Consider the following 26,332-nt stretch of genomic DNA (forward strand, 5'->3'; position numbering starts at 1 on the left):
CAGAATCTGATTGGTCCAGTCTGGGCCAGATGCCTTTTCTAGTCCAATCAGAAATGAGACAAGGACACAGCCAAAGGTCAAGCCCTGTGTCTTCTGGTGGACTCTACTCCCCAGAGTTACTGCTGTTGCGCCCTGGGCCAGAGCTCAAGGCCTGCTGGGGGACAGACCCACGGTACCCCTCGAGCATGCTCCTGCCTGACTTGTGGGGCCCCAGTTCCATATTCTCTGAGTGGCGGGTGTTTTTGCTTCCTGGGTGCTGGAGGCTGCTGTGGGAGCAGAGAAGTCACTTTAGTTGCCTGTCAGGGTTTAGCGTCTGTCTACAATGCAGGAGACCTGGGTTCGATCCCTGGATAGGGAAGATTCCCTGGAGAAGGAAATGGCAATCCACTCCAGTATTACTGCTTGGAAAATCCCATGGACAGAGGAGCCTGGTAGGCTATAGTCCATGGGGTCACAAAGAGTCGGACACGACTGAGCAACTTCACACATTCACATGCTCATGACCTTTGTGCTGGTCTGGTCTTTGTGCTTCATGCCAGCTTAGTGTCCCTGGAACCAGGACCACCTGCATAATTTGCAGGGCCCCATGGAAAATGAAAATGCAGAAGTCCTTGTTAAAAAGTTATCAGTTTCCAGATGGCAGCACTAGAGCATTAAAGCAAGCACTGGCTCCCAGACCTCATGTCACATGCTCGTGACACTGGCCCTGCCTGGAACCCTGGCTCAGCGTTGCTCACCTTTTGGCTGCCAGCATCTGTGCCCATCTCTGGAGTGGAGTCCAGAAGCTAGGTGAATGGCTTTAGGCAATCCCAGGGAGCAATTGTTCATGGCTCAAGGCTAGGAACCCCTACTTCTCAGGAGGGGTTCTACCAGGAGATGGGCTCAAGAGGTTGGGCAGAACCCAGCTGTGGAGGTACTGGGATAGGTTGGGGGTCAGTGCAGCAAGGGAGGTATGGAGTGTGGAATGTGAGCCAGGGGCTCGGCTGCCTGGATGAGTGCCTGTGACCAAGCCAGGCCTGGGATGGCCAGGCTGTCTGTCAGATGTGGACAGGGGCTAGAAAGGCATGCCAGCTGCCTGGGCTCCCGAAGCTTGGGCTCTGCTCAGTCAGTCAGTGAGACTTTAGGGTGGGCTTTGTTTCCACCCAGTGACCCAAAGCCTCTGCCCACTTGGAGCTGATGACCTAAGGGTGACCCAGGTTGAGGCGCCTACTTTTTTGCTGGCAAAGTGGCTGGAGGAGGGTGGCATTCCTTCAGCTAGGGGATCAGAGCTTTGCAAGGATTCAGCATTTGAGCTGATATGAGAAGTTGTGATCGTGTGGAGCTCTGGGGGAGAGACTTCTGGGAAAAGGGGGTGTGAGGTGCAATGCAGGCTGGAACTGGACGTGTAGGAGAAGCCATGAGAAGACAGGCTGGGCTGAGGAAGGGGACTGGGGCCTCGGGAAATCACTGGGGAGTTGTAAGCACTGCTGTCTGAGGAGGTTGTGGGGAAGGACCAGGAGGCTGCAGGAATTGTGCAGGGAAAGAAGGGCACAGGGGAACGGAGAGGATCATGGGCAGGTCTGAGCCCCATTGAGGCCATAGCAGACAGGATTTGCGGGCGGGCTGGATGCAGGCTGGAAAGGAATCCAGGGTGGGACTTGAGCCGGGCAGGCAGAACAGTGAAGGAAGGACTCACGGGTGGAGGACAAGTGGATACAAACAAGCACCCTGATCTCTGGTGCTTCAAACAGCAGTGATGTACTTGTCATGGTTTTGTGGGCTGGCTGGGCTCAGCTGTGCGGTTCCACTCCATAGGTGTAGCAGCAATTGCTCATCTGGCTGCATCAGCTGGGATCTCAGCTGGGGCCAAAATGTCCAAGATGACCCTCATCCTCCAGGGCCTCTTTTCAAGTGGTATCTCAATATTCAGCAGACTATCTTGCTGCTGGTTTGCAAGAGGGAGTGTTATAAGAGGACAAGACCCAGTGGGCCATAGTGCGCACCATCTGCATGCATTATTCATACCACATCCCAATGGAGAAGCAAGTCATGTGGCCAAACCCAGAGCCAGAATGGGAAGAGTCTACCAAATGTGTGAACACCAGCAGGATCCTGGGATCCACAAATGTAAGTAGCCCACCACAGTCCACCATCTGGCTCCTCCCAAGACCTCCAGCGTCTCCTCCCATTGCAGAACTCAGCTCAGACTGCAAGTCCAGGATCTTGCATCTAAGTCAAGTCCACATACAGATGAGGTTTCTCAGGTGTCCTTTCTTGGGTATGGCCCTCTCAGGGGTCACTGTCCTTCGCTGCCCGGTACCAATGTCTTGAGGCCCATTGTTTCATCTATTTTGTCCAGTTTTGAACAAATACTTATTTTTGGCTGTGTTGGGTCCTTGTTGCTGTGTGCAGGCTTTCTTTAGTTGTGGAGAGCAGGGACTACTCTCTAGTTGTGGTGCTCAGGCTTCTCATTGCAGTGCCTTCTCTTGTTGCAGAGTATGGGCTCTAGGGTGCCAGACTTCAGTAGTCGTGGCTTGTGAGCTACAGAGCACAGGCTCAGTGGCTGTGTTGCATGGACTTAGTTGCTCTGTGGCACTTGAGATCCTTTGGGACCAGGGATAGAACCCAAGTCCCCTGCAAGGCAGATTCCTCACCACTGGACCACCAGGGAAGCCCTATTTTGTCCAGTTCTCTAGTTGTTCTAGGTAGGGTGGTAAATCTGCTTCCTGTAACTGCACTCTGTGCTGGAAGTGGCAGCCACCTTAGTTTCTCTGGAGCTCAACTAGTCTGATGCTTAAGTCAAGGCCTGACCCTCACCACCCTCTGCCCTTTGGCTGCAGAGCTGGGAGCCTGCCTCAGTGCAGGGGACCAAGGGGCTGGGCCTTCAGTGGCTAGACAAAGCTCTCAGCCCCTTGCTGTCCTCCCTTTGGGGCGTCAGTAGAGCTGAACCACAGCCATCCCACCCCCAGCCCCTTCAGTGATTGCTGCTCCTGCACTTCCCGAACACCAGGTCCTGGGCCCGCTGCCACGTTTCCTCCCTGCTGTGTGATCCCTGCTCACCACTGGCCGAAGGTCTAACCATCGGACCTCGACCTTCTGCTTTGGCCTGTCTGAGTTCCACCTGCACTGCGGACGGGTCCTCGCTGCCAGCCAGGCAGTGGGCGAGCCTGCCCAAGTTCCTGCTGCCTGCCTTCTTGGACTGTTCTTTCCTGACGCCTGTCTGGGTTCTCCAAGAGGGAGCCACTGAGGCAGCAGTGTGAGGACATGCCCCTTGGTCAGCCCCGAGGAGGAAAGAGAGGAAGCAGGAGGGCCGAGGCCAGCCCAGCACCCTGCGAGGGCTGCGGTGTCAGAATGGCTCACCAGAGACGTCACACATCAGGCTGAGACGCCAGGCCTTTGCCTCCTGCATTGATCAGCCGTTGGGTGCTGGCCACCACTAGAAGGCTGGGATGTGGGGCGAGGGGCAACCCCTGGAGCCTCTGACAGCTGAAGGTGTCCCCCGTAGGCAATGGAGCCAGAGTCCTTCCCAGGAGGACCATAGAGGCCATGTGTCATGTGTACACCCCAGAGAAAAGTCCCAGGAGTGGCAATGGGGGGTGGGACGTAGGCCAGCAAGTGTTCAGAAGACTGACCAGTGCCCTAGGTGAGGAAGTGTGGTCTCAGGTTCCTGTGAGAGTGAGAAGGTAAACGGGCAGCAGAGAGAAGGCCGTAAGCCTGGTCCTCGGTCTGGGGAGAGCGGGGGAGGAGCCTACTCCAGGTCATGGGCACCAAGTTCCAGAGCAGATGTTGAATGAAAGTGGCAACCCTGTGGCAAGGTCAGGGAAGCAAGCGTATGGGGCCCACACTGTATCAGGAAGTACAGGCTGCCAGGCCACCACCCACCACCCACCAAGCCTCTCTGCAGTGCAGGCGGGATGTCAGCTGGCTGCCCACTGCCAGAGCCAACCTCGGTGGCCCCGGTACTGGCCTTCCTCTGGTCACTGTCTCCCTCCTCCCCAGGGCTCACTCTGCCCCTGCTCTGGAGTCTCCTCTAAAACTCTGCAAAGAACACTCCTGGACTCAAGTGCCCGGTGACTTGATCGGGCAGACACTGTGTTAACACGTGGAACTCGGGCACAGAGGTGTTTCAGTTCTCTGGGAGTTACAGCTCAGGCTGAGGATGAGAGGCAGAGACTGTGAGCAGTTCTGGCAGCTGGATCCCTTGGACTGAGGAGGGTCCTGGGCCACTTTGGGAAGGCTGGCCTCTCCAATAGCCAGCTGGAGACCCTGGACACAGCAGGCTAAGGGGATGTTCCTGCCCAAAAAGTTCTGGTGGGACTTCCTGGTATCCCCAGGCAGGGCTAGATTGACTCACAGCAGGAGGCAGGGGGTCTCTGATACAACAACCAGACCCACCTGCTCTCATGTCTTTATTTCCTAAGAGAGAAGTGGCATTTTGTGATGGGGGGAGGGACAAAAAGGAGCCCAGATTGGTTGTGAACTGGTCTTAGGTGATAGTGGTGACAGGCACACAGTCTGACGCTCAACACTTTTGTGCATATCTGATATTTTCTATAATGAAATGTAAAAAAGAAAAACTCCAAACCTGAATTTGCATATTTGTTGTTTAATGTCTTTTCTGGTGAAGCCTCATTTCTTGCGTAGTAAAATACCTATGAGTCTTCCCCTAAAGTCTGACGTTTTGGTTACCTGGGACCTGCCACGCCTCACACACCTAGAAGCAGAGGCAGGCAGAGGAACACAGAACCAACACCAAATCCTTCCCGTCTGACATGGATGAGGAGCTGCTGCAGCGATGTGAAGCAGGACAGGGCAGCTGAGACCTTCAGGCTGAGAGGCTCCTTGGGGCGCAGCATATGCATACACCTGGGGTGCTGGAGTGCGCGGAACCACGGAACCACTAGGTCCGCCACTGATACCCCAGTCTCTTCTGCAGCAAGGCCCCTTATACCTCCAGCTCCCAGTGGAAGACTCATGGTGGCCCGAGGGGAAGGGGCTGCAACTTTCCAAAAGCGTTAGTGTCTCTAACTGTCCTTTCCCAGCCTCTCCCTGGTGGGCTGGACCCCATCGTGGGGCAGTGACCTCGACCTCAGGGTGCCTGAAAGGAGGCAGGCGAGGAGGACTAAGTAATTGCTCACGGGCCCCATGTGTGCTCCACACCCTGGCTGTTCTGGACTGATGGCCAGGGCCTAGGCCCAGCTGCCCCTCCCTGCTGGGCGCCCTAGGGGCTGCAGGCTCTATCCACAGGAGGGCAAGCAAGGGCGGCCCAGACGATCCCCTTGGGAGTGCCTGGCCGAGGGACACATGTGTTAGTGCTCTGACACCGCCCTGTCATCAACAGCGTTGAGAGCCAGGGGATGGGAAATTTACAGAGAGGCAGGAGCTGGCACCAGGAGCGGGGGAAGGAGAAACAGAGAAGTTGGCTGAAGGAAGACAGAAATGAGGGAAAAGTGGAGGGCGATGGAGGAATGGGACTGAGGAAAGAGGTGCGGAGTGGGGCCAAAGGGTGGGCCAGGGGAGTGAAAGAGGACGAGGTGGAGGAACAAAAGCACACGACAGACGACGGGGCGATGGGACCAACGGAGGGGGACAGGGACGCGGTCCGACCGCAGTGTTGGGGCGGACTTTGAGGGAGGTGGGGAGCTCCGGCTGAAGGGACTGCGCTTGGCACGTCCCGCTGGCGCCCCGAGGGTCCGCCCGGTAATTAGGCCTCGGTCCAGATGGGCCCCCAGTCCCGCAATCAAAATGCTAATCGGCCCCGCGCCTCCGGCTGCGCCTCCGCCGGGCCCCCCGGGAAGGGGCAGGGATGAGCCGCTCGGCCGAGGGGGATCCCTGCCCCCGCCCCCACTACGGGCCCCGCCGGCTGCGGCTCCGCGATAAGGGGGCGGCCGCGTCCCGCCCCCGCCCCTCGGGAGCACCAGCCACACAAGATGAATATCCCGCCGCCGCCACAAAGCGGGCCTGCGGTCCCTGCCGCGCCCGGCGCCGGGCCGGTTCGCTTACAGCCACGCTCGCTCGGCTCCTGTGTTGCGACGCTAGGTGAAGCCGAGAGATCCGCGGGCGGCGGCGCGCGCGCCACCGGAGCGGCTCTCCTGCCGCGCGCCCGGCCGGGTCCGCGGGCCCGACCACCAGCCCGGCACAAGGTCACCGCGCGCCGCGACGGATGCGCGCGCCCCCGCCTCGCACACGCTCCCGGCCGGAGCGCACCCGCACACTCCCGGGGCCGCCCCTGCGACCTTGGTCCCCAGAGACAGCGGGCCGCGTGGGGGCGCGCTCGGAGCAGGGAGACCCGAGCCACGGGCGGGGGCGCGTGAGGGGACAATGGCGACGCCGGGCCCTAATTGGGGACATATGTCCCCGCGCGCGGCCATTGTGCGGCCCGGAACTCCCCGCACCCCCGCGCCAGCCATTGGTCGCTGGGCCTGACGTCATGGGGGCTGCAAACTCTGGGCGGGCGGCCGGGGGAAGGGTTATCCGCCTGGTTGCGGGGCCGCGTGGGGGAGCTGCAGGCGCGCGGGAGGGCGGAAAACCACCGGTGAAACCGAATTTCTGGAGCAAGGGCACAGCAGCCCCTCTCCGTCTTCACACTCCGCTCGCTGCGTCGCCGCTGCGCTCGACCTCCGCCCCTTGGGGGAAGGGCGGGGGTGCAGAAGGCCTCTCCAGCGGGCACGGGGTCAGCCCGGGTGACCGAGCGGCAGGGACACACTGCGGCACGGGGTGCGCGCAGCACTTCCACACGGCGCTTTCGCTGCCTCAGCATTCGCTGCTTCTCCGCTCGCCTCCCCCACCTGCCCCCGCAGATCCCTCGCCTCCACACCCGACAGCTGGGCTGGGCGGACCGACCATTCTGGGGTCCACCCTGTGTTCTTCCCTCAAAGATCCCGAGTCCGGGCTCGTGGGCCCCAGGCCTGCTCCCACCTCTCCTCCCACGCCGCACAATGCTGCGGACGTCTGGGCCTCCATTCCCGGAGCCTATCGGGGGAACTCCACAAGAGCTGGGACCGCGGCATCCCCAAGACCCCTCCCAGGAGACCCTGGCGGGGGCCAGGCCCCGCGCAGCCATTTCCGCCGTCCTCTCCCCCATTCCTCCCTCCCCCTGCCGTCGCTCCTGGGCTTTAAAAGCTGGAGGCTGGGCCGGGCCGCAGGCAGAGGCGGCCGCGGGCGCAGGAGGCTGGGCCTGGGAGCTGTCCGAGCGCCGAGCCCCGCCCCCGGAGCCCCCATCCCTCCCTCCCACCTTCCCTCGGCCCGCCCTCCCCGAGCACCCCTCCCCCCCAGGACCCCCGCCCCCCGCCCGCCGCCGTCGCCGCCGCCGCTCGCTCCGGCTGCAGAACAATAAAGCAAGGCTCCCAGAGACCCCCGCAGAGGACCCCCGCCCGGCGGCCGAGCCCCCGCGGCCCGCCCCTCGCCGCTCCCTCCGGCTGTGCGCGCCCGGTCGCTGGCCGAGGTGCTGGCCGGGCCGGCGCTGGCCGCGGTGCTGAAGCTGCCGGCGCTACCGCCGCCGCCGCCTTCTCCAGGCCCCGCGCCGCTACCTCCGGGGGCATGGGGGGTCGCTGACTGAAGCTCCGCCGCGGCGGCGGGGGGGAGGGGAAGGGGGCCGCGGAGCCGGGCCAGCCCTGCACCCACTCGCAGCCTCCGGGCCCGGGACGGAGCCGCTCCCCCCCTCCCCGCCCCCCCAGCCTCCTCCCCCGCCTGTCCAGGGGCGGCACTGCGGGCTGGGAAGCCGGGACCAGAGGAGGAAAGGAAGGAAGGAAGGAAGAGAAGAGAGAAGAGAAGAGCAGTGAAGAATAGAAGAAGAGAAGGAAGGAAGGAGAAAAAGAGGGGTCCGGAGCAGCAGAGGAGGAAACGCAGGACGGGCAGGCAGGAGAGAGGACGGCACCGCGCGGCAGCATCCAGAGGCCAGAGTGAGGACCCGTGCTGCCTCAGCCGCTCCTCGGATGGTGACGGGGCCCCGCCGCGGCCGCAGCCCCCCCGCGTCCCGGCTCCGCAGGCCCACAGCGCCGGAGCCCCGCAGGAATCATGCCCAGATCCTTCTTGGTCAAGAAGGTCAAACTTGACACATTCTCCTCGGCAGACCTCGAGAGCTCCTACGGGCGCGCCCGGAGCGACCTCGGCGTGCGACTGCAGGAGAAAGGTGCGAGTTGGGATGGGGCTGGGGGGCGGCGGGCGAGGGGCTCAGTGCTTGAAGGGGTAGAGGGTCAGAGAGTGGGGCTGGAGGGACCAGGAACCCCAGGCAATAGGCTTGGAGGAACCAGAACCAGCAGGAGGCAGTGGCAGAAGCGGAGTTGGGAGGGGATGGAGATGGGGGTGGGGAGAGGGGAACGCAGAGGTAGGCCAGAACGGAGCCAAGGCTGGGCAGGGAGAGCGTGGATGCAGGAGAGAATGTGGGGAACAGGGGTCAGGAACAGGAGGAACACACTGACCCGCGCCCTGACCAACACAGAATGGACCCTGCTGACATGACAGGAACCAGCAATGTATGCAAACCACACTCAGAAAACAGCCTGCCTCAGAACCCTCTTATTTTCTTTGGCTGCACCTTTAGCCCCTCTTCTAGGGCCAGCAGGGAAGTGCTAGGAGCTCCAGGGAGTAGCCAAGTGGTCCAGTGGGGGCCGCCCACCTGTCGGGGCAGAGGCAGTAGCAGTGCCCCCGTCCCTGGAGCAGGGTCAGGGAGAAGGGTGTGGGCAGGTGGGCTGTGGGCAGGGAAGTCCAAGTGCTGGAGGCAGGAGGAGGCTCTTTGTGTTAGGGCGCCCAAATTCAAGGACAATTGCTAGCAAGTGGGCAAGGGGGCTGGGAGTGCCAGCAGCCTGGGGTGGTAAAACAAGTGTGACCTGCAGGAGCATAAGCCTGTGTGCGAGCCTGTGTGCACCCATGTGACTGCGTGTGGCCATGTGACTATGTGCACTTGTGTGTGACCCTGTATGAGTGTGTGCCTGTCTGTGTGCCACTACATGGGACCATGTGACTCTGAGGCCGCTATGTGCCCATGTGACTGGCAACCCCAGCTGAGAGTGTGTCTGGTTGGCTACATGTCTGACCCTGCGTGAGTAGGTGGTGCAGGCCTGGCTCAGGGTGCGGCCCACCCTGAGGGGACTCTAGAATTGACAGAGTCTTAGAGGCTGAGGGTAACTCTGAAGAAGCCAGACTCTGCTTCACACTCGTGCGGGGTGTGTATCTGTGACTTTGAGGTTGTGAGATCCATCTCATGCTTTGAGAACAACCGCAGTTGCAGGCATGAATAATGCTGCCACCTGCAACTTGTCCCTGTGAAGGTGTCCGCTGGTGCATGCCCTGGCACTGCCTCCAACACAGTGTCTTCCTGGTCACATTTCCTGGGGTTCAGGAAGGCCCCACAAAGGATTAGGGCCTGGGGAGAGGGGGTAATGTGGAACAAGGTGGTACCCAACGGTGCAGGATGACGGAAAGGAGTGGAGTGGGGAGAAACAGAGTGGATGGAGGGAGACAGGGCTGAACAGAAGATGGTCACATCTAGTGAGTAGTGGGAGACCTGGAAGATCAAAGGGAGGTAGAATTCTCCAGGGCTTGTTGGGGAACAGGTGAGCATCGAGGCTGGGCACGGGCTCTGGGCACGGTGGATGAGCCAGTGGGAACCGTGAGGGCAGGAGCGACGGGGTCCCTGGACAGGCGGTCCTGGCTTTGTGCGCTGCGGTTCTGCAGTGTGTTGCATAATCAAGGAAAACTGCTGAAGTGGGGAGAACCCGAGGGGGAGGGAGAGGGGGAGGGGAGGAGGGGAAGGAGGGCGAGGGAAGCGTCGCCCCTCCCCCCTGACCTTGAAGCTCCGCGGAAGGTGGGGGGGGGGGGCAGCCGCGCCCGAAGATGCGAGTCTTTCCCTCCTCCAGCGAGGGCGGGGTGCAGCCCGGCCGGGCTCTGGCTCATCTCTCCTCTCTCTCCTCCCTTCCCTGCCGTCGCCATCCTCCCTGCCCCTCTCTCCCTCGGCCCCTTATCCTTTGTCCTCCTCGCTCCCTTCTCGCCGGCCCCGGTGTCTCTCGCCACCCTCCTGTGTGTCTTGCCTGCTGCCCGGTTCCCCTCCCGCTGTCTGCCTGTCTGTCCGCCTCGGCCCTTAGGATACCTCAACGACTACGCGGGGCCCGCCTCCGTCTACGATGGCGATGCCGAGGCGGCCTTGCTCAAAGGGCCATCCCCGGAGCCCATGTACGCTGCGGCCGTGCGGGGAGAGCTGGGCCCGGCGGCCGCGGGCTCGGCGCCGCCGCCCACCCCGCGCCCGGAGCTGGCCACAGCCGCGGGTGGCTACATCAACGGCGACGCGGCGGTCAGCGAGGGCTACGCAGCTGACGCCTTCTTCATCACCGACGGGCGCTCCCGTCGTAAGGCAGCCAACGCCAGCGCCGCCGCCGCCCCCTCCGCAGCTTCGGCGGCGGCCCCCGACGGCGACGGCGGAGGCGGGGTCGGGGCGGGCACGCGTGGTGCAGGGTCGGGGGCTGGGGGTCGGGGCGGCGCGCGCGCGGGGGCGGGCACCGAGGCCCGCGCGGCGCCTGGGGCCGGCAGCTCTGGAGGCCGGCACGCGTGCGGCGAGTGCGGCAAAACGTATGCCACGTCGTCTAACCTGAGCCGCCACAAGCAGACGCACCGCAGCCTGGACAGCCAGCTGGCGCGGCGCTGCCCGACGTGCGGCAAGGTGTACGTGTCCATGCCGGCCATGGCCATGCACCTGCTCACGCACGACCTGCGCCACAAGTGCGGCGTGTGCGGTAAAGCCTTCTCGCGGCCCTGGCTGCTGCAGGGCCACATGCGTTCCCACACCGGCGAGAAGCCCTTCGGCTGCGCGCACTGCGGCAAGGCCTTCGCCGACCGCTCCAACCTGCGCGCGCATATGCAGACGCATTCCGCCTTCAAGCACTTCCAGTGCAAGCGCTGCAAGAAGAGCTTCGCGCTCAAGTCCTATCTCAACAAGCACTACGAGTCGGCCTGCTTCAAGGGCGCCGCCGGCGGCGGTCCCCCGGCCCCTGCGCCCACCGCGCCGCCGCAGCTCAGCCCTGTGCAGGCCTAGGGCGGCGGTACCTCCGCCAGCCGGGTTGGCTCTCAGCAATATGGGCCCCCAGGGAGGTCTCCGCCGGCGACCAGGCGGAGGGGCCGGAGGGCGGGCCCCTCCTCACAGCAATAGGGGGAGGGGGCCCGGCCCCGCCCCGCCCGCCAGGGGCCTTCCCGGCCCCTTCAAGCAATAGGGTCCCGAGGGGAGACCCACCCCGAGCCCCCTCCCTTCCCCTCCAGGGTGCCCCAGGCTTTTTCCCAGCAATAGGGTCGAGGAGACCCAGAACCGAACCTCATCTCCGAGTTAGGTCTCTGAGACCGGGGTGGGGTGAGGTAGGGAGCGCCCCCTCCTCCCTCTTCTGCGCCCCTGGATCGCGTGGCAGAGACTCAGGTCTTCCCCACCCCTTCCCAAGCCTTCCAGAGCCCGGCCTGCGGCCTAGACATCGGGGAGCAGCAACGGGGGAGGAGCAGGGTGAGGGGCGCAGAGGCTACCTGCGCCTCCTTCTCGGTGTCCGCTGAGCCCCAGGAGTGTTAGACGCGTGCGGATAGGGGACTGGGGCGGACGGCGGCACCTCTCTCCCTTGGGTTCCTTCCGGGGCCTCAGTCCGAGCCGCTTTCCTACCCTTGCCTCGCATCCTCTGCCAAATCCGAATTCTTCCAGCCCAGCTTCCCGGGCTCTGTCCTCCATAACGAATAATAATGACGCATATCAAACCGCATGGACTTATCCGACCTCCTCAGACCCCGCTCCCCTTCCCTGGGGCCCCCTTCCCTCGTACCCGGGCATTCGGTGTTGGAGGACGGATTCCTGGGGCCCGGTAGGCAGGCCTGGGCACGGCCCTCTACACACCTCTCTGTATTTGCTTTGCGGGTAAAGCCCCCTAGGGGGGTTGCGGATGCGTCGGGTTTTCTTTCTGTATTTGTACGTTTTATTTATGAACGGATTGCACTCGGGTCCGGGAAGGGGCGCAGAGGCCCCTATCCTTCCCGCCGACGCCGGGGGCTTGGGATGTCCAGGATCACTTTCCCCGCCCCGAACCCCGCCCACCTGGGCTCCGCCTCTCGGGAGCCGCAGGCCCCGCCTCTCAGAGGCCGGCCCCCTCCCGGAGCCCCAGACCCCGCCCTCACTCTGTTGCCAATTTACACCGGTCTAAGCCAAAGCCTCGGCGGCGACCCCGCCCCAAGGGCCCGCCCCATTGGCCGCCGCCTTTGTGACGTCACTGCATGCAGCCCCTGCCCCCGTCCCTTCCTTTCCCGGAGCTGCCCGCTCCCAGTCCCTCTTAGTTAGTCCGAAGCCGACTATAGAGCAATAATGCGCACTGCATGCGAAGCTGCCGCCGCCTCTAGAGTTACTGAGAATCAGGTATCCCCCTGCCCTACCCACCCCATAGGCCCCTAGATCAGGGACGCTGCGCGGGGCCGGACGCGCAGACTTTCTCCCCCCCTCTCCTGCTCTTCCCTCCCTCCCCTCCCCCCCCCACGGCAGAGGCCGGCGGGTGTAATGGTTTCAGGGGCGGGGCGGGGTGTTTGTCCTCAAGACCCCTCTTTCAGTCGTCCATCACCCACTCATCCTTCATTAGGCACCTACTATGTGCCAGGCCCACTGCTGAGTCCGCCAGGGGTGTGGCGACCTGCGGGAAGGTGCATGTTGGTGAGGGATCCAACCGGCTTGGGTGGGCCAGGGATGGTCACACGTGCAGAGAGAGCCGCGGTCCCTAGACCCAAGCGTGGGCCCCTCACTCCTCCCCACCCCAGCGTGGGGCCAGTGCTAGGCACAGGGGGCTCTGCTTTGACTTGGGCCCGGGTCCTCAGCTCAGGTGGCACAGACCCGGGCCCAAAGGCCCAGCGCCACCAGGGCCACCCATACCGAATCCCATTCTTTCCATCCCCTGGCAATGGCAGCTTTGTCACGTCAGGCCAGGGTCCCAGGTCAGAGGACAAGGTGCATGCTGGAGCATTTGACCTGGCCAGCCCTATCCCAGTGGGTACCAGGCCCAGCGGCTCCCACAGGGGTGGACCCGGGCCTCAGAGCCCAGCATAGCAGGGCTCATGTCCAAGACCCCTCCATCCCAGCTCAGTGTTCACACAGCTCCCAGGCCGGGGCCTGCCCACCTGTGCTGGGCACGCCCGCATGCACAGGCACACACAGGTGCCCCACCCTACCCTACACGCCTATCTACCTACCTACCTAAGGAGAAGGCCGGAGGGCCGTGGGCCGGCCAGGGTCTCCCGCTTCTCCCCACACCCCGCCGCCGTGGAAAGCCATGGGCCCCCTCCCGCCCCCGTAACTGAGCAGCACAATAACCGACTTAGCAAATTCAGGTAGAAGGAACGTTTAGGTAGCACCTATTTTGTACTGATTCTATAAGTAGGGCCCGAGATGCGGGGGCCCTCGGGTGGGGGCTGCGGCCGCCGGCCCGCCTTGCCCTCACCCCCGCCTGCACCCCGCCGCCTTGTACATACTCCCACCCGGAACAGGCCGGGATTTTTACTCGGGCTGCGCCCCTCTTCCGCCCCCGTTTGGGGCCGGGCCGGCCGGACAGACGGACGGACGGACAGACCTCCTTCCTAAGCACAATAGCACCAGCTCCCCGGAGCGCCGCACCTCCACGAGGAGAATAAATGCCACTCTTGATAGAACTTGGAGTGTCGGGCTGATGTATACAAGGCTGGGCCCGCGCCGCAGGAGACGCTGAGGAGTCTGGGGGGCATCTTTCTGGGCCTGCAGCATCTCAGAGGCCAGGCAGGTGCAGGCCCTGCGCTGGGAGTGGCAGTCTACCCACATAGCCCTGGAGTCATACCGCTGCCTTTTGGGCCTGTGTTTTCTTTGGCAAGAAGACAGTCTTCCACCCTAGAGGCAGACCAAATGCAAGAGGACACTCCTGAACGCAAAGCAGCTGGCTTTCCTCCCATGGCAGGTGAATCTTCTCTGTGCCAGGAAGTGGGGAGCCTAAGTCAAGTCTAACCCAGGACTGATCTAGAACGGCCACAGTGGGTACAGCAGGGCCTGTAAATCCTGTGGCCTGGGGTATCCCCACTCTTCTGGTAGGAACTCCTGCTGCCCCGACAGGCCCGACAGCCAACAAGCCTTCCTCAATGCCACTGGAGGAATGGGAACTGCAGACCCCTTTCTGCAGCCTGCTCTCTACATCCTGACTTCCAGATTCAGGGGACATGTCCCCACACTGAGGAGGCCTTCCTTGGTAGCTGGACCAGGTTGGTTGTGGGGAGGAGACACCCAAGGAATAAGAACCTCCCACGGCCACCCCCAGCCCTTGGGCCCTAGACAGGGTGAGTCAAGTTGAGAAGATGAATGGCAGTGGTGTGCTGGGCTCAGACAACCAAGGAACATAGACCCCTGCCCCAGCAAATGCCCTTGGCAACCAGGTAGGTAGGCATGAGCTTAGAGGCTCCAAATCTTTGCAGACATGTGGTCAAACTGGATCAGCCCAGGGCCAGCACAGCTGTCTGCACCCTGGCAGGGGACAGGCCCACCAGACTCCACTGGTGTGGACAGCAGGAGAGCCTGACCTGCAGTAGACCTGCTCAGGGTGGGATCACCTGAGGTGGGCACCCCCTTCTGGGGAGCACTGTCAGTCTTAATAACCTCAGGATGAAAGCCCCTTGGTATTGGTAGAGCTTAGGTAGGCATCATTGCCCAATCTGCATATGAAGAGTCTGAGCCTCAGGAAGAGAAGCAGCTTGCCAAGGGCTGCCTTTGACTTAAGCCCTGCCCTAGTTGGGCTTCCCTGGTGGCTCAGACCTTAAAGAATCTGCCTGCAATGTGAGAGACCTAGGTTCAGTCCCTGGGATGGGAAGATCCCCTGGAGAAGGGATGGCAACCCACTCCAGTGTTCTTGCCTGAGAATCCCACGGACAGAGGAGCCTGGCGTGCTACAGTCCATGGGGTCGCAAAGGGTCAGACACGACTGAGTGACTAACACTTTCACTTTCTGCCCCGATACCCCACCCGTCTGATCCTGAATACCTGAGTGAGTCCCACTGGCAGGAAGAGAGGCTCCTAGAGGCCCACTCCTCCCCACGGCTCCTCGGCTTTGGGGCCTGGATTGACTGTTCCAGGACTCTGATGGGCGGCTGGGGTGGACGACGGATAGAGGCTGCCTCCTCAGTGCCTGGGACAGGCCTAGCCTTGTCTCCACAGTTGTTCATGGACAGGACTTTGCAATCCAGAGGATGGGTGGTGTGGTGCAGGCTGCTGACTCAAGGCGTCTCCAACCTGGAGTCAGCCCAAGGCTCTTTCTAAATCCCCAAACCCTTCCAGCTCTTCATTCTGCCAGCCTGCAGATTCCTCGTCCCAAGCCAGATGTTGCTTCCACCAGGGGGAGATTCCTCATTGGGCTTTCTTTCTTCAACAACTCCTCACGCACACATTTGTTCCCAAAAGACCCCACCTACCTTGACCTTTTCCCTCGTGCCTCTTCGCTGTGGCCCTGCAGCACCTCACCCAGGATCTAGAGGTGCCAGAGCTGTAGGCCCCGCCCCCAGGAGGCCCCGCCCTATATCAACCGTGGGCCCTGTCTTCCTCAAACAGGCCCCGTCCCGCCTTGGTACAGAGGCCCTTCCCGATTTGTGCCTTCACAGTCCGTGCCTTCCCATTGGCTTGAGGCCCTGATCTCTCTCTCTCAACTCCAGTGGTGGAACCCTTGGTTCCCTCACGTCCCCTATCAGATCGGTTCTTTTTGATGACCCTCGGCCCACCCTGGTCTCCTCACTCCAGCTGCTTCAGGTTAGCCGAAGGCAAAGGAACCTGGACGCGGACACAGGGAACCGCCCCCAACACGTACCTTCACTCGTCATTGGCTACTGTGCTCAGCCTCTCCAGGCCAACAAGCAGCCTGAGCCGTCAATCTTCTCCTCTGCCAATCAGCGCGCCAGCCAGTTCAGGCCCTCTAGTCACGGCTCTGTACTGAAGGATGGCAAGTCCCTAAGGCGCCCAGGGACACGTGCGCGCGGGTTTGGGGGCTTCCCACCAGCTGCCTGGGAGAGGGAATAGGGAGGGAAGGAGAGAGCTCCCGGGACTTCAGCCCTGCTGCGGGTTCCTGAGAGGACTCTCTCCTCCTTCCATTCTCCCTTGGGAGCTATACTGAGAGTCCTAGCACTGAGTGGCCCAACTCTGCCTATGAATAGATGAAGGTGCTTGGACACTGGCTAAGGGGACACTCCTGATCCACCGAGGCCGGGCCTGTGGGCAGGCAAGAGGGGTTCTCCAGCCTGATGAGGGCGGATCCTTCCACACGCTACTCCAAGACAAGGGCCAGCTAGCCCCAGCCTGCCAGGTAAGGATGTCAGGCTGGCCTCAAGCCGCAAATGGTCCAGTGGGAGAACATGTCACCAGGGTCCCAGGTGCCTGTTGGTTGAGGTGAGGGGGTCAGGAGCGAGTCCGGCAGGAAGGAGGCTTGATCTCAGGCTCAGCCTCTTGGTTTATTTGCTTTCAGAGAGGCGGTCTTCCCAGCTTTGCTTATCCCATGGGAGTGAACGGAGTGGGTTCTGTAGCTAGGGGTGTTTCTTGGGTAAACCAGGCCTAAACTCTCGGTGAACCCTCGCATCTGGAGATCCAGGATGCTCACACTCCATGCTCTTTGCCAAATGCTTGTGAAACCAAGTAAGATCGGCCTTGCCCGCGCACGGGCCTCACTGTGCAGTTGTTTTGGTGTATTGGTTGCTTCATTCAACGACTGGATGACTGCCAACTGTGTAATGAAACAGAAACCTCTGGGTCCTTGCGAATCAACACCCCAGCATCCTAACGCCCTGGCAAAACTGGCCCAAGTGGGAAAGGCGGGGAGTTCTGCAAGTCTGCGGATGAAGGCAGAAGCGGGGCGGGTGGAGAGGCGGGCTGGCGTGTCTATTGTGGGGGCCTGAGCAGGGGAGAGGTGGCCACCCTGGGAATTAGTGGGCATGGCACAAGTCCCGGGACGCGAGGACTAAGGCCTTTCTCCCCCTCCATCCTCTGACCTGGCGCGTGTTTGAACAGCCTAAGCGGAGAAAAAGTGGGTGCCCACGGTGGTAACTAGTGGGTTCACAGAGCACAACCGCGCCGCGGGATGCACGTTCGGTAGACGCGTTGTCAGCCTGACGTTAACGCACTAGGCATTTCATAAATAACTACAACCCCACCGCGCCTGAACTGAGAAATGACGAAATCCTGTGTTTATAGAGCGGGACAAGGGGCAGGCAGCGGTCAGGAGAGGCTTGCAGCTGCCAGGAAGCCCCGCGTGTTCCTCGTCAGTTCGGGGTTGCATTCGCCAAGAGACTACAACTCCCAGGGTGCATCGCGCCCGCGGCGACCACAACTCCCAGGGTGCACCGCGCGCCAACAGACTACAAAGGTATGCGCGCCGCGGCCCTCGGCCAGTTAGCGGCTCTGGGAGCTACGCTTCCCAGGACTCCGCGAGGACCCTGCTGGCACGGATTTGCACGCACTGATTGGTGGCGCGGACCACGGCAGTGGCGTAATAGGGGCGGTGGCGGCAGTTGGCCAAGGGTCCGGAGGCGGGGCCACAGGCCTCGGGTGCTGCCAGCCCGGCGGGCTACTACTTGGCCGCGGCGGGGTGCGGGCTGAGGCCATGGGCGACCGCGGCGGCGCGGGCGGCTCCCGGCGCCGGAGGACAGGGTCGCGGCCTTCGATCCAGGGCGGCAGTAGGCCAGCGGCAGCGGAAGAGGAGGTGCGGGATGTGGGCGCCGGAGGGGACGCGCCGGTCCGGGACACAGACAAGGACGGAGACGTAGACGTGGGCAGCGGCCACTGGGACCTGAGGTAGCGGTGCGCGTGACCCCTAACCTTTGACCCCTGATACGGGGCCACTGCGACCCAACCTGGTGCCCCAGGCCTGTCGGCGGCTGCTTGGACTCGAGTCCGAGAGTCTGGCGCCGGGACTTTGCGTGCACAGCTGTGCCCCTCTGGCCTCCGCGGGGAAACTTAGCGGGAGGTTGGGGGCGGAGGGTCTCCTGCCGGGGACACCCAGGTACGGGGGCCGAGGGGAGGGCAGCGGCTCAGCTTCTAGACGCCCTCCCTCTGCTTTCCTTAGTTGGGTTCTGAAGCTTTCCCAGGGTGATCCCACCACGCACAGTGTCCTCTACCAGGAAGGAGATACGGGGGTCCCTCCTGAGGGCTATGAGGGGTGCCTTGTGGGTTGATAAAGCTCCCGGAGGAGGAGGGTGGACTGGCGGAGAATAGGGTCAGGGGCAGTGCGAGATTTCTCATCCCTTGCAGACCCTCCAGAGAATGGTCTTCACAAAAGTCCCTCATCCGTCACCCGGCGATTGACTGGCCTAGGGTCCTGCTTATTACCAGCACAAATACCTGCTCTAGGGTCAAAGTGGGTCCTGTAATGGGACCCTCACCCCTGGTTGAGGTGCAGGGGAGGAGTTGCAAGCGTGCACACCCACAGGTGGGCACCCTGCTTAGCTGAAGGACTGATGGGAAGGAGTTGGGGGAGCAAGCTGTGGCTGAAAGGGAGGATCTGACCTACGTGGACATCGGCTAAGTCCTGCTGGCTGCCTCCAGGCGCCCCCTTTGCCATCCTTCACGCCCCTCCCCCCAGCACTGACCTTCATCCTGGTCAAGGGCTCTCAGGGGCTCTGGCTTTGGGATCAGCTCCAGAGCTAGAGGTTATCAAGGAGGAAGTGGGCAACAGGTCAGTCAGCAAGGATTTGCTATCTTCTTCACTGGGTGCTGTGGGGAGTGGAGGGACAAGGGCAGCTGGGGTGCAGGTACTGTCTCTGCCCTTGGGGGGCACACAGTTCACCTGAGAGATAAGATAGCCTCAGCCCTGAAGAGTGAGAGCAAAGGTCGGGCGCAGAGTTCAGGAAGACACCATGGGGAAGGTGGCTCTGTGAGGGGTGCTGGCTTCCTACAGTCCCTGGGTGGTCCTGAGGGGGCGGCTGCAAAGGCCAAGAGGCCCACAGGCCCCTCTGCCCACTCCTGGGGAACTGGATTTGGGGTCACTTTGTATGAGGTGGGGGCGGGTACCAGCTTTGGGCCAAGCTGTCACCCTGGATGGGCCGTCACTTGCCTGCTCTACACAGGCCACATGGGCAGAAGCCGCTCCTGTCCTCTTGGTGGCCCACCTTCGAGGTCTGGGCCCTCGGGAAGAGGAGCAGTTGGTGGCGAGGATGGGCCACCGGAGCCCCTCCTGATTTCCAGAACACGCAGCTGTGTGTGCCTGTCCCCAGGCCACATGCCACAGGGCTGGGGGCCTCCTGGGGCAGGACTGGGCCTTGGTCTTTCTACTCTTGGTATCGCCTCTGCCTCCCCACCTCCCAGTCATCCTCCTCCCACCTCTGCCTCCCTGCCTGTTACTCTCTTCCTCCTCGGGCTCTTCCGGACACTTCCTGCTCACCTAGGTCTGGACAGGCGGGGTCAGGCACCGGGTGTGAGTTCACTCCTTCCGGCAGCGAGGTGCAGCTGTGTGCCAGAAGGAGGGCCGCTGCTGTTGCCTCGCCTCTGAGCGCGTCCCTTCCAGGTCCTCCACACTCCCCTGTGCCCGGACGCCTGGTGCGTCCTCCAGCCGTTGGTTCATGGGCCCTCCAGGCACGGCTTTCTAGTCCAGAGCCTCTAGGCTAGGTGCAGGAAGTGCTGAGGAGGTGGCAGCCGGGAGGCGAGCTGGCACCCTGTCCCTCCTTGTTCTCTCTGGCCCTGGAGCTGGACCGTATGGCCCCGCACGTGTGATCCCCACTTGGGGCTGTGCCTCTGGGCAAGTTGGGAAGATCGGTGAGCCTCAGTTTCCCCACGTGCCTGCCTCCCAGTGCTGATGTGCAGGTTGAGTGAGGTGCTGACTATGATGAACTAGAATGGCCCTGCTGGCTGGGTGGGACTGGGGAGCAGGTGGGGGCTGCTGGGGGCACAGAGGCACAGCCAACACCCCAGTCAGGGAGAGGGTGACAGAGAAGCTCTGGGTGAGGCCCCCCCTCCATGCTGGCCATGCCTGCTGCCCTTTGGTCCACTGCAGTGAATTGTGCCATGGGGCTGGACCTCTGTGGGGATTGGTGGGCAGTGGGCTTCCTTCCCACTTGGGGCCTCTGACCTCTGGGGGCAGGGCGCTGCCCGGGTGGGATGATCGGAAGGCTGCTAGAGGGACCAGAGGGGTCTGTGTGGTGGCTGGGGGCAGGCCTCAGGAATTTGACAGCAGGGATCTGGAAAAGCTTGAATAATATTACTTGTTGTCAGGATTGGGAACTGCTTCCCTCCTCCCTCCCCCACTTTCATCTTAGAGACTGCTGCATATCCGGTCAGTGTGGTTGTCTTGGTGGCCTCCAAGGTGGCAGGGGTCACACTGTTGTGAAACCATTCCCTGGGTGTTTGGTGCAGACATGGACATGCAGATGGTGATTGGCAGGTTGTAGCATGAGGCGGCTTTGGGACGGTTCCAGTGACAGTGAGTGGGCTGGATCGGGGGGTTCTGGGCAGGTCCATCAAGCGGATACCCCCCTAGACTGTCCTCTTGGGGTAGTTGGGCCTGGGAGCCCTGCTCGCCTCGCCAAAATGCAGGCACAGAGAGTCACGAAGAAGAGGGCCTGGGGGCTCAGAGCCCCACTGCGTGTGCAGCCTAGGACAGACCTGGAGGGGATGCGTGGGCAGGCCAGGCCGGGGCCTGGGGCGGGGGGTGGGGGGGCCCGGTGTGGCGGCAGGCAGGGGCAGACTGTCAGCGCTGTCTGGCTGAAGATGCTGGCACCTCGTCCTCCCCAGCCGTCCGTCTCCTGGGTGCAGCCCTCTGAGTGCTGACCCCAGCCACCCCCGGAGGCTGGCTGTTCTCCGGTGCCCCACTCCTGGGGACATGTGTCCACAGGAGGGAAAGGGAAGCTCTGGCCTCTCCCCTTACAAAACTGGAGGCCTTGCTCAATGGCCTGGACAGCCTCCTCGTGGCAGGGCGGTTGGTGGGAGGTGGGGCTGCTGCTTAGAACCCACCAGCGGGGCTGGGCCTGGGCTGAGCTGCGACCCTCCACCTCTGCCTCCAGCTGAGGGTTGGCTTCCATCTCCCCTAGGCCCAGCACTGGGCGCAGGGCTCTCAGAGGTGGGCTCTGAAAGTCCCCTGCTGGCTTCTGCAGTGGACTCCAGGCACCGAGCCCCCAGGGGGCTCGTGTGGCCCTCTGCCCAGGCAGGAACGTGGCGCTCACCCTGCAAGGCCACGTGAAGCCTGGGTCCTCCCTTCCAGAAGGGCCAAATGGAGGTCATGGGTGGTTTGAATGGCGGCCCCTGGGCTCCCAGGATACCAGGAGGGACCAGCTGCTGTGGGGAGGTCTGCCCCCTCCCCACTTCCGTCTTGCATCACCAGCTCCTGTGGTGCCCCCCCCACGCCCCTTCCCCCAGTGGGAGCAGCAGGCCCTCGGTGGCCCTGCCCGAGGAGGGGGATGTGTGGGCAGCGGGGTGGCCTTGCTGCCATATGCTCTGCTCCGAGTGTGCATCTCCGCTTTCCAGGTGTCACCGCCTGCAGGACTCCCTGTTCAGTTCTGACAGTGGCTTCAGCAACTACCGCGGCATCCTGAATTGGTGTGTGGTGATGCTGGTACGTAGAGTGGCACCTTGGAGCAGGGGTCCTGACGGCCTGGACTGGCACACGGCCCCTACCGGGGTGGGTGTCTGTGCTCGTGCAGCTGGGGTGAATAGAGCTCTGGGCTGGCGGTGGGGGTCCCTGGAGCAGCTGTACCCCGGGACCCCACGGGGAGCATGCTCACTCCATCCCTGCTGAATCCCAGTAGATGCCTGCTGGATTCCCAGGGAAACCTGGGAGCCTCTGAGCCGGGGTCTGTGCCCCAGGGGGCACTGGAGTCTCCCCAGGGGGCGAGAGAGAGTAGGCAGGGACAGTCCGGTGGCCTTGGGTGGGGGATGGCTACTCTGGGCCCAGGCCCTCCCTGACAGCACAGGTGAGTGGTCTTGGGGGTCCACGAAGAACTTCCTCTTCTGTTCCAAATTGCCCTTGTGGGTGTGGCATGCCTGGATGGTCGTGAACCTGGGGGAGCAGGGTGAGGATGCATTTCTCAGCCCAGCCCACAGCTCCAGGCCGCACTCTGCGGGACTCTGGCCCCTCCCTCAGCCCTGGAGGGAGCAGGACTGGAGTCCTGTGTCCGCCTCACTCTGACCTGGCTGAGGCCACTGCTGCGGGGCCCCAGCAGGCCTGCCCAGCAGCAGCTGGAGTGCAGGAACCCCAGGGGCAGCCTTCAGGGCGGGGCGGGACGGGACGGGGCGGGGCGGGGTGGGGTGGGGTGAGGCCCAGCCCCACCGCTCAGGGCTGATGTGGCTCGAGGCCTTCGCCCCTCCAGCTGACGTGTCTGCCTGCCCTGGGTGTGGCTCTGGAGGCTGTGTACCAGGGGCCCCCACGCTTCTGTTTGTGGTCCCAGGCGGTCCCCTGGGGAGCGGTAGGGGCCGTGTGCCAGTCCAGACCCAATAGTCCATGCGTCCTGGTTTCGAGGCCACAGCTGGTTCAGGACTGTGGCAAGGCGGTCGTGCAGGGCAGGCCCTCAGCAGCCTGTCTGTTCTCCTGCAGCCCCCCGGCCTCCTGGCCCTTTGGTGCACCCACAAAGCTCCCCCCACCCAAGGAGCTGGGGCCGCCTGCTGCGTCCTCTCGGCAGCCTGGGCTTCCAGGTGGGTGGGCCTCTTAGCAGCTCCAACTCTTGCCTGCGGTGGGCTCTCAGGACAGGCAACTGCCAGTGGGCGGACATTGCAGGACCACGTGTGTCCTGGTAAGCTGGCTGGTTAGGCATTTAGCTGGGGGACGGTGTGGCAGGTGGCCCCTGCATTTCTGAGCCTGTCATCTCCTTGGGAAGCCTTCCGGGTAGGGGACTCCATCCATGTCGCCTAGAGAAGCATCACTTTTCCACAGAGCCTTCTGCAACCCCCGTGGGGCCTGAACCTTGAGGGTGGAGGTGGTGGCCCCTGCCCCTGCGGAGGGCAGCCAGGCATCTGGCCCCAGGCCACTGGCAAGAGCTCGTTGTGATGGAGGATCCGTCCTTTGCTGCTGCTGTAGGAGCGGCCGAGGCGGGTGGGGGTGTGAGTAGGGGTGGAGACCCAGGCCCAGCTTCCCCAGCCCTCAGGACAGGCCCGCTCTTTCCCACCACCCCACCAAGGGCGTGGGCACACCCCGCCTCTGGGGATGGGCCCGGTTGGTAGGGCGGAGCCCTGGGCCGGTGGCAGCGTGCAGGCAGGCTTGGACTTCACTGGGGCTTGGGGCTGTCGCTGTGGCCAGGGGCACTGACCCGCTCAGTGGGACGGAGGATGGCTGCTGGGCAGCGGGTTTCTTCTGCCGTGGCGGCACAGGCACCTGGGGTTGCAGTTGGCTCCAGACGGGTGGGGGCTGCGTGCCCCTGCGCAGGCACACAGGCCATAGGTGGGGAGTCTCAGAGCTTGGCGTGAGGTCCCGCAGGGCTGGGCCTGCAGGATGGAGGCTGCTGTCCTGAGCTGTGGGTGCTGGCAGGAGCTGGGGTGGGTGTTCTGGGGCCGCGGCTGACAGCATTGTGTCCCTCTCTCTCTATTGCAGATCTTAAGCAACGCACGGTTATTTCTAGAGAACCTCATCAAGTGAGTGGGCCCCAGCCCGCCCCAGCCCCTGCCACCTCACCCCTCGCCCACGCAGACCCTCACCCACCTGCATCTGCAGGTACGGCATCCTGGTGGACCCCATCCAGGTGGTGTCTCTGTTCCTGAAGGACCCCTACAGCTGGCCAGCTCTGTGCCTGGTCATTGGTGAGCTGGGTGCCCAGGAGGCCTCAGGCCAGCGGTGGGCGGGACAGGGCTGACCTGGGCCTGAACCTGCCCTGGGTTGCTTCTGTCCTCAGTGGCCAATATTTTTGCTGTGGCTGCGTTCCAGGTGGAGAAGCGCCTGGCCGTGGTAAGCAGTGCCCTCACACCCGCCCCTGACCTGCCTCAAGGTCCTTACTAGTCAGGCTTAGGGCGGGCCACCAGCCGGTCCCACTGTGCTTCAGGGTGTCGGGCCTTGTGTGGCCTTCCTGGGAGGGGCTGCACTTCAGGCCTGGCGGCCCTTCCCCAGGGAGGTCCTCTGAAGGGAGGGGGTCCCTGGCTGAGTGCTCTGCCCCTCACCCCAGGGAGCCCTGACGGAGCAGGCGGGGCTGCTGCTGCACGGGGTCAACCTGGCCACCATTCTCTGCTTCCCAGCGGCCGTGGCCTTCCTCCTAGAGTCCATCACTCCAGGTGGGCCCCACCCCCGCCCCCCGCCCACGCTGTCTCGGCCGCGGGGGGCGTGGCCTGAGCTTGCCTCTCCCACAGTGGGTTCCGTGCTGGCCCTGATGGTCTACACCATCCTCTTCCTCAAGCTGTTTTCCTACCGGGACGTCAACCTCTGGTGCCGAGAGCGCAGGGCTGGGGCCAAGGCCAAGGCTGGTGAGGGCTCCCTCGGGCTGGGGCCACTGGGCTGCCACCTGCCGCGGGACCGGCAGGGGCTCGGCTCACCCCCGCCCCGCCCCCTGCCGCTTGCTCGTAGCTTTGGCAGGTAAGAAGGCCAACGGGGGAGCTGCCCAGCGCACCGTGAGCTACCCCGACAACCTGACCTACCGCGGTGAGGATCCTGCCTGGGGCTGGGGGGGCTGCCCGGCGGCCTGGCCTGCTAGCCCCGCCCTCCCTTCCAGATCTCTACTACTTCCTCTTCGCCCCAACCCTGTGCTACGAGCTCAACTTCCCCCGCTCCCCCCGCATCCGAAAGCGCTTCCTGCTGCGGCGACTCCTGGAGATGGTGAGGCGGGGCCTCGCTGGCCAGGGTGGGCGGGCCTGCCGGCACCCGGGGCTCAACTCACTGTCCGCTTGCTTCCTCCCCCAGCTGTTCCTCACCCAGCTCCAGGTGGGGCTGATTCAGCAGGTACGCGGCCCGGGCTGGGAGGGGGCCGGCGGGGGGCGGGGGCAGGGCCTGGGGCCGTGGGCGAGCTGACACTGCGCTTTTTGCAGTGGATGGTCCCGGCCATCCAGAACTCCATGAAGCCCTTCAAGGTGAGCAGGCAGGCCTGGCAGGGTGGGTTCCGGGGTCAGGGCTGAGGGAGCCAGCTGTGCCCTGTGCCCACAGGACATGGACTACTCCCGCATCGTGGAGCGCCTCCTGAAGCTGGCGGTGAGTGGCCTTCTGGGTGGGGGCGCGTGGGGGCGGGTGGGGATGTCCTGGCACCTGGCACCCGCTCCCCACAGGTCCCCAACCACCTCATCTGGCTCATCTTCTTCTACTGGCTCTTCCACTCCTGCCTGAACGCCGTGGCTGAGCTCATGCAGTTTGGAGACCGCGAGTTCTACCGGGACTGGTGGTGGGTGGCCCCGCCGGGGCGGAGGTGGTGGGGGCCCCACTGGGGCTGGGGCCTGAGCCCCTGCCCACTCTGCCCTGCCCCTGCAGGAACTCGGAGTCCATCACCTACTTCTGGCAGAACTGGAACATCCCTGTTCACAAGTGGTGCCTCAGGTAGGTGTGCACCTGGGGGTGGGGCGAGGGTGCGTGTCCCGGGCGCCCGGCCCACTGCCGCTTCCCCCCCCCAGACACTTCTACAAGCCCATGCTCCGGCGGGGCAGCAGCAAGTGGGCAGCTAGGACGGGGGTGTTCCTGGCCTCTGCCTTCTTCCATGAGGTCAGTGCACTGAGGGTGCGCCCTGCCCCTGGGGGTGGGGTGGGGTGGGGCGGGGCAGGGGCTTGGCTAACGCCCCTCTCCCCCCAGTACCTGGTGAGCATCCCCCTGCGCATGTTCCGCCTCTGGGCCTTCACCGGCATGATGGCACAGGTGAGCAGCCCTGGACCCCCACCTGCGAGCCCACCCCGTGGGCGCAGAGGCTCACTCCCGTCCCATGTCCCCAGATCCCGCTGGCCTGGATAGTCGGCCGCTTCTTCCGTGGCAACTATGGCAACGCGGCTGTGTGGCTGTCACTCATCATTGGGCAGCCAGTGGCCGTCCTGATGTACGTCCACGACTACTACGTGCTCAACCGCGAGGCCCCAACAGCCGGCACCTGAGCCCCTCCAGGCTGGTTCCCTCAGGGGTGTTGGACTCCTTTGCCTCACCACTTGCTGCTGTACTGGAGCCTGCCCCCAACCTGGGCGTAGGGGAGGGGCCTGGCTGGTGAAAGCTGCCTCCTGGCCCCCACCAGGCTTCTCTGCCCCTGAGGAGCTTCCTCCTGCCAGGGGACGGCAGGCCCAGCGCAGCTCTGGGAAGTGCCCATGCTCTGGAAACCCTACAGATCTCTCCCGAGGGTCTGAATATGTCAATAAAGTGCTGTGCACAGTGAGCTCCCTCAGCCTCCAGGGCACAGGGCTGGCAGGAGAGGGCAGCCCTCCCACATGGGGCCATGCTGTGGGAAGGGGGCCCCAGCGCCTGGAGCGGAGCTGGGGCTGGGGTGACCCTCCCTG

The 26,332-nt window shown here is 63.4% G+C and overlaps 2 protein-coding genes across 5 annotated transcripts; both read left to right on the plus strand.

Moving 5' to 3' along the window:
* The first annotated feature begins 7,399 nt into the window (after positions 1-7,399).
* On the plus strand, positions 7,400-13,626 carry SCRT1 (scratch family transcriptional repressor 1). The gene is made up of 2 exons (XM_015097578.4): positions 7,400-8,110; positions 10,062-13,626. Exons 1-2 carry the CDS (start codon positions 7,996-7,998, stop codon positions 11,003-11,005), a joined length of 1,059 nt encoding a protein of 352 aa, XP_014953064.2. The 5' UTR covers positions 7,400-7,995; the 3' UTR covers positions 11,006-13,626.
* Positions 12,074-26,211, plus strand: DGAT1 (diacylglycerol O-acyltransferase 1). Of its 4 annotated transcripts, none has more exons than XM_060419894.1 (18): positions 12,074-16,283; positions 17,165-17,336; positions 21,425-21,578; positions 23,481-23,521; positions 23,601-23,686; positions 23,779-23,831; positions 24,046-24,151; positions 24,227-24,340; positions 24,441-24,515; positions 24,586-24,689; positions 24,774-24,812; positions 24,899-24,940; positions 25,014-25,058; positions 25,133-25,245; positions 25,332-25,397; positions 25,472-25,559; positions 25,647-25,709; positions 25,784-26,211. In XM_060419894.1, the coding sequence occupies exons 3-18, from the start codon at positions 21,507-21,509 to the stop codon at positions 25,937-25,939; spliced, it is 1,263 nt and encodes a 420-aa protein (XP_060275877.1). In that variant the 5' UTR covers positions 12,074-16,283; positions 17,165-17,336; positions 21,425-21,506; the 3' UTR covers positions 25,940-26,211. The 4 variants fall into 4 exon arrangements, with proteins under 4 accessions (XP_060275877.1, XP_060275878.1, XP_060275876.1 ...); XM_060419895.1 differs by having other exon boundaries at positions 21,425-21,512; XM_060419893.1 differs by lacking the exons at positions 12,074-16,283; positions 17,165-17,336 and adding an exon at positions 17,508-17,764.
* Positions 26,212-26,332: the final 121 nt, after the last annotated feature.

This window comes from Ovis aries, chromosome 9, assembly GCF_016772045.2.
Source record: "Ovis aries strain OAR_USU_Benz2616 breed Rambouillet chromosome 9, ARS-UI_Ramb_v3.0, whole genome shotgun sequence".
In the NCBI taxonomy this organism is placed as follows: Eukaryota; Metazoa; Chordata; class Mammalia; order Artiodactyla; family Bovidae; genus Ovis; species Ovis aries.

Bases quoted from the DNA above. Each gene is read 5' to 3' on its own strand.
- SCRT1 (XM_015097578.4), top strand. From the start codon at position 7,996: ATGCCCAGATCCTTCTTGGTCAAGAAGGTCAAACTTGACACATTCTCC. The intron at 8,111-10,061 runs GTGCGAGTTGGG...CTCGGCCCTTAG, and splicing joins CGTGCGACTGCAGGAGAAAG to GATACCTCAACGACTACGCG.
- DGAT1 (XM_060419893.1), top strand. From the start codon at position 17,574: ATGGGCGACCGCGGCGGCGCGGGCGGCTCCCGGCGCCGGAGGACAGGG. The intron at 23,522-23,600 runs GTGAGTGGGCCC...CTGCATCTGCAG, and splicing joins TTTCTAGAGAACCTCATCAA to GTACGGCATCCTGGTGGACC. The intron at 24,341-24,440 runs GTGAGGGCTCCC...GCTTGCTCGTAG, and splicing joins TGGGGCCAAGGCCAAGGCTG to CTTTGGCAGGTAAGAAGGCC.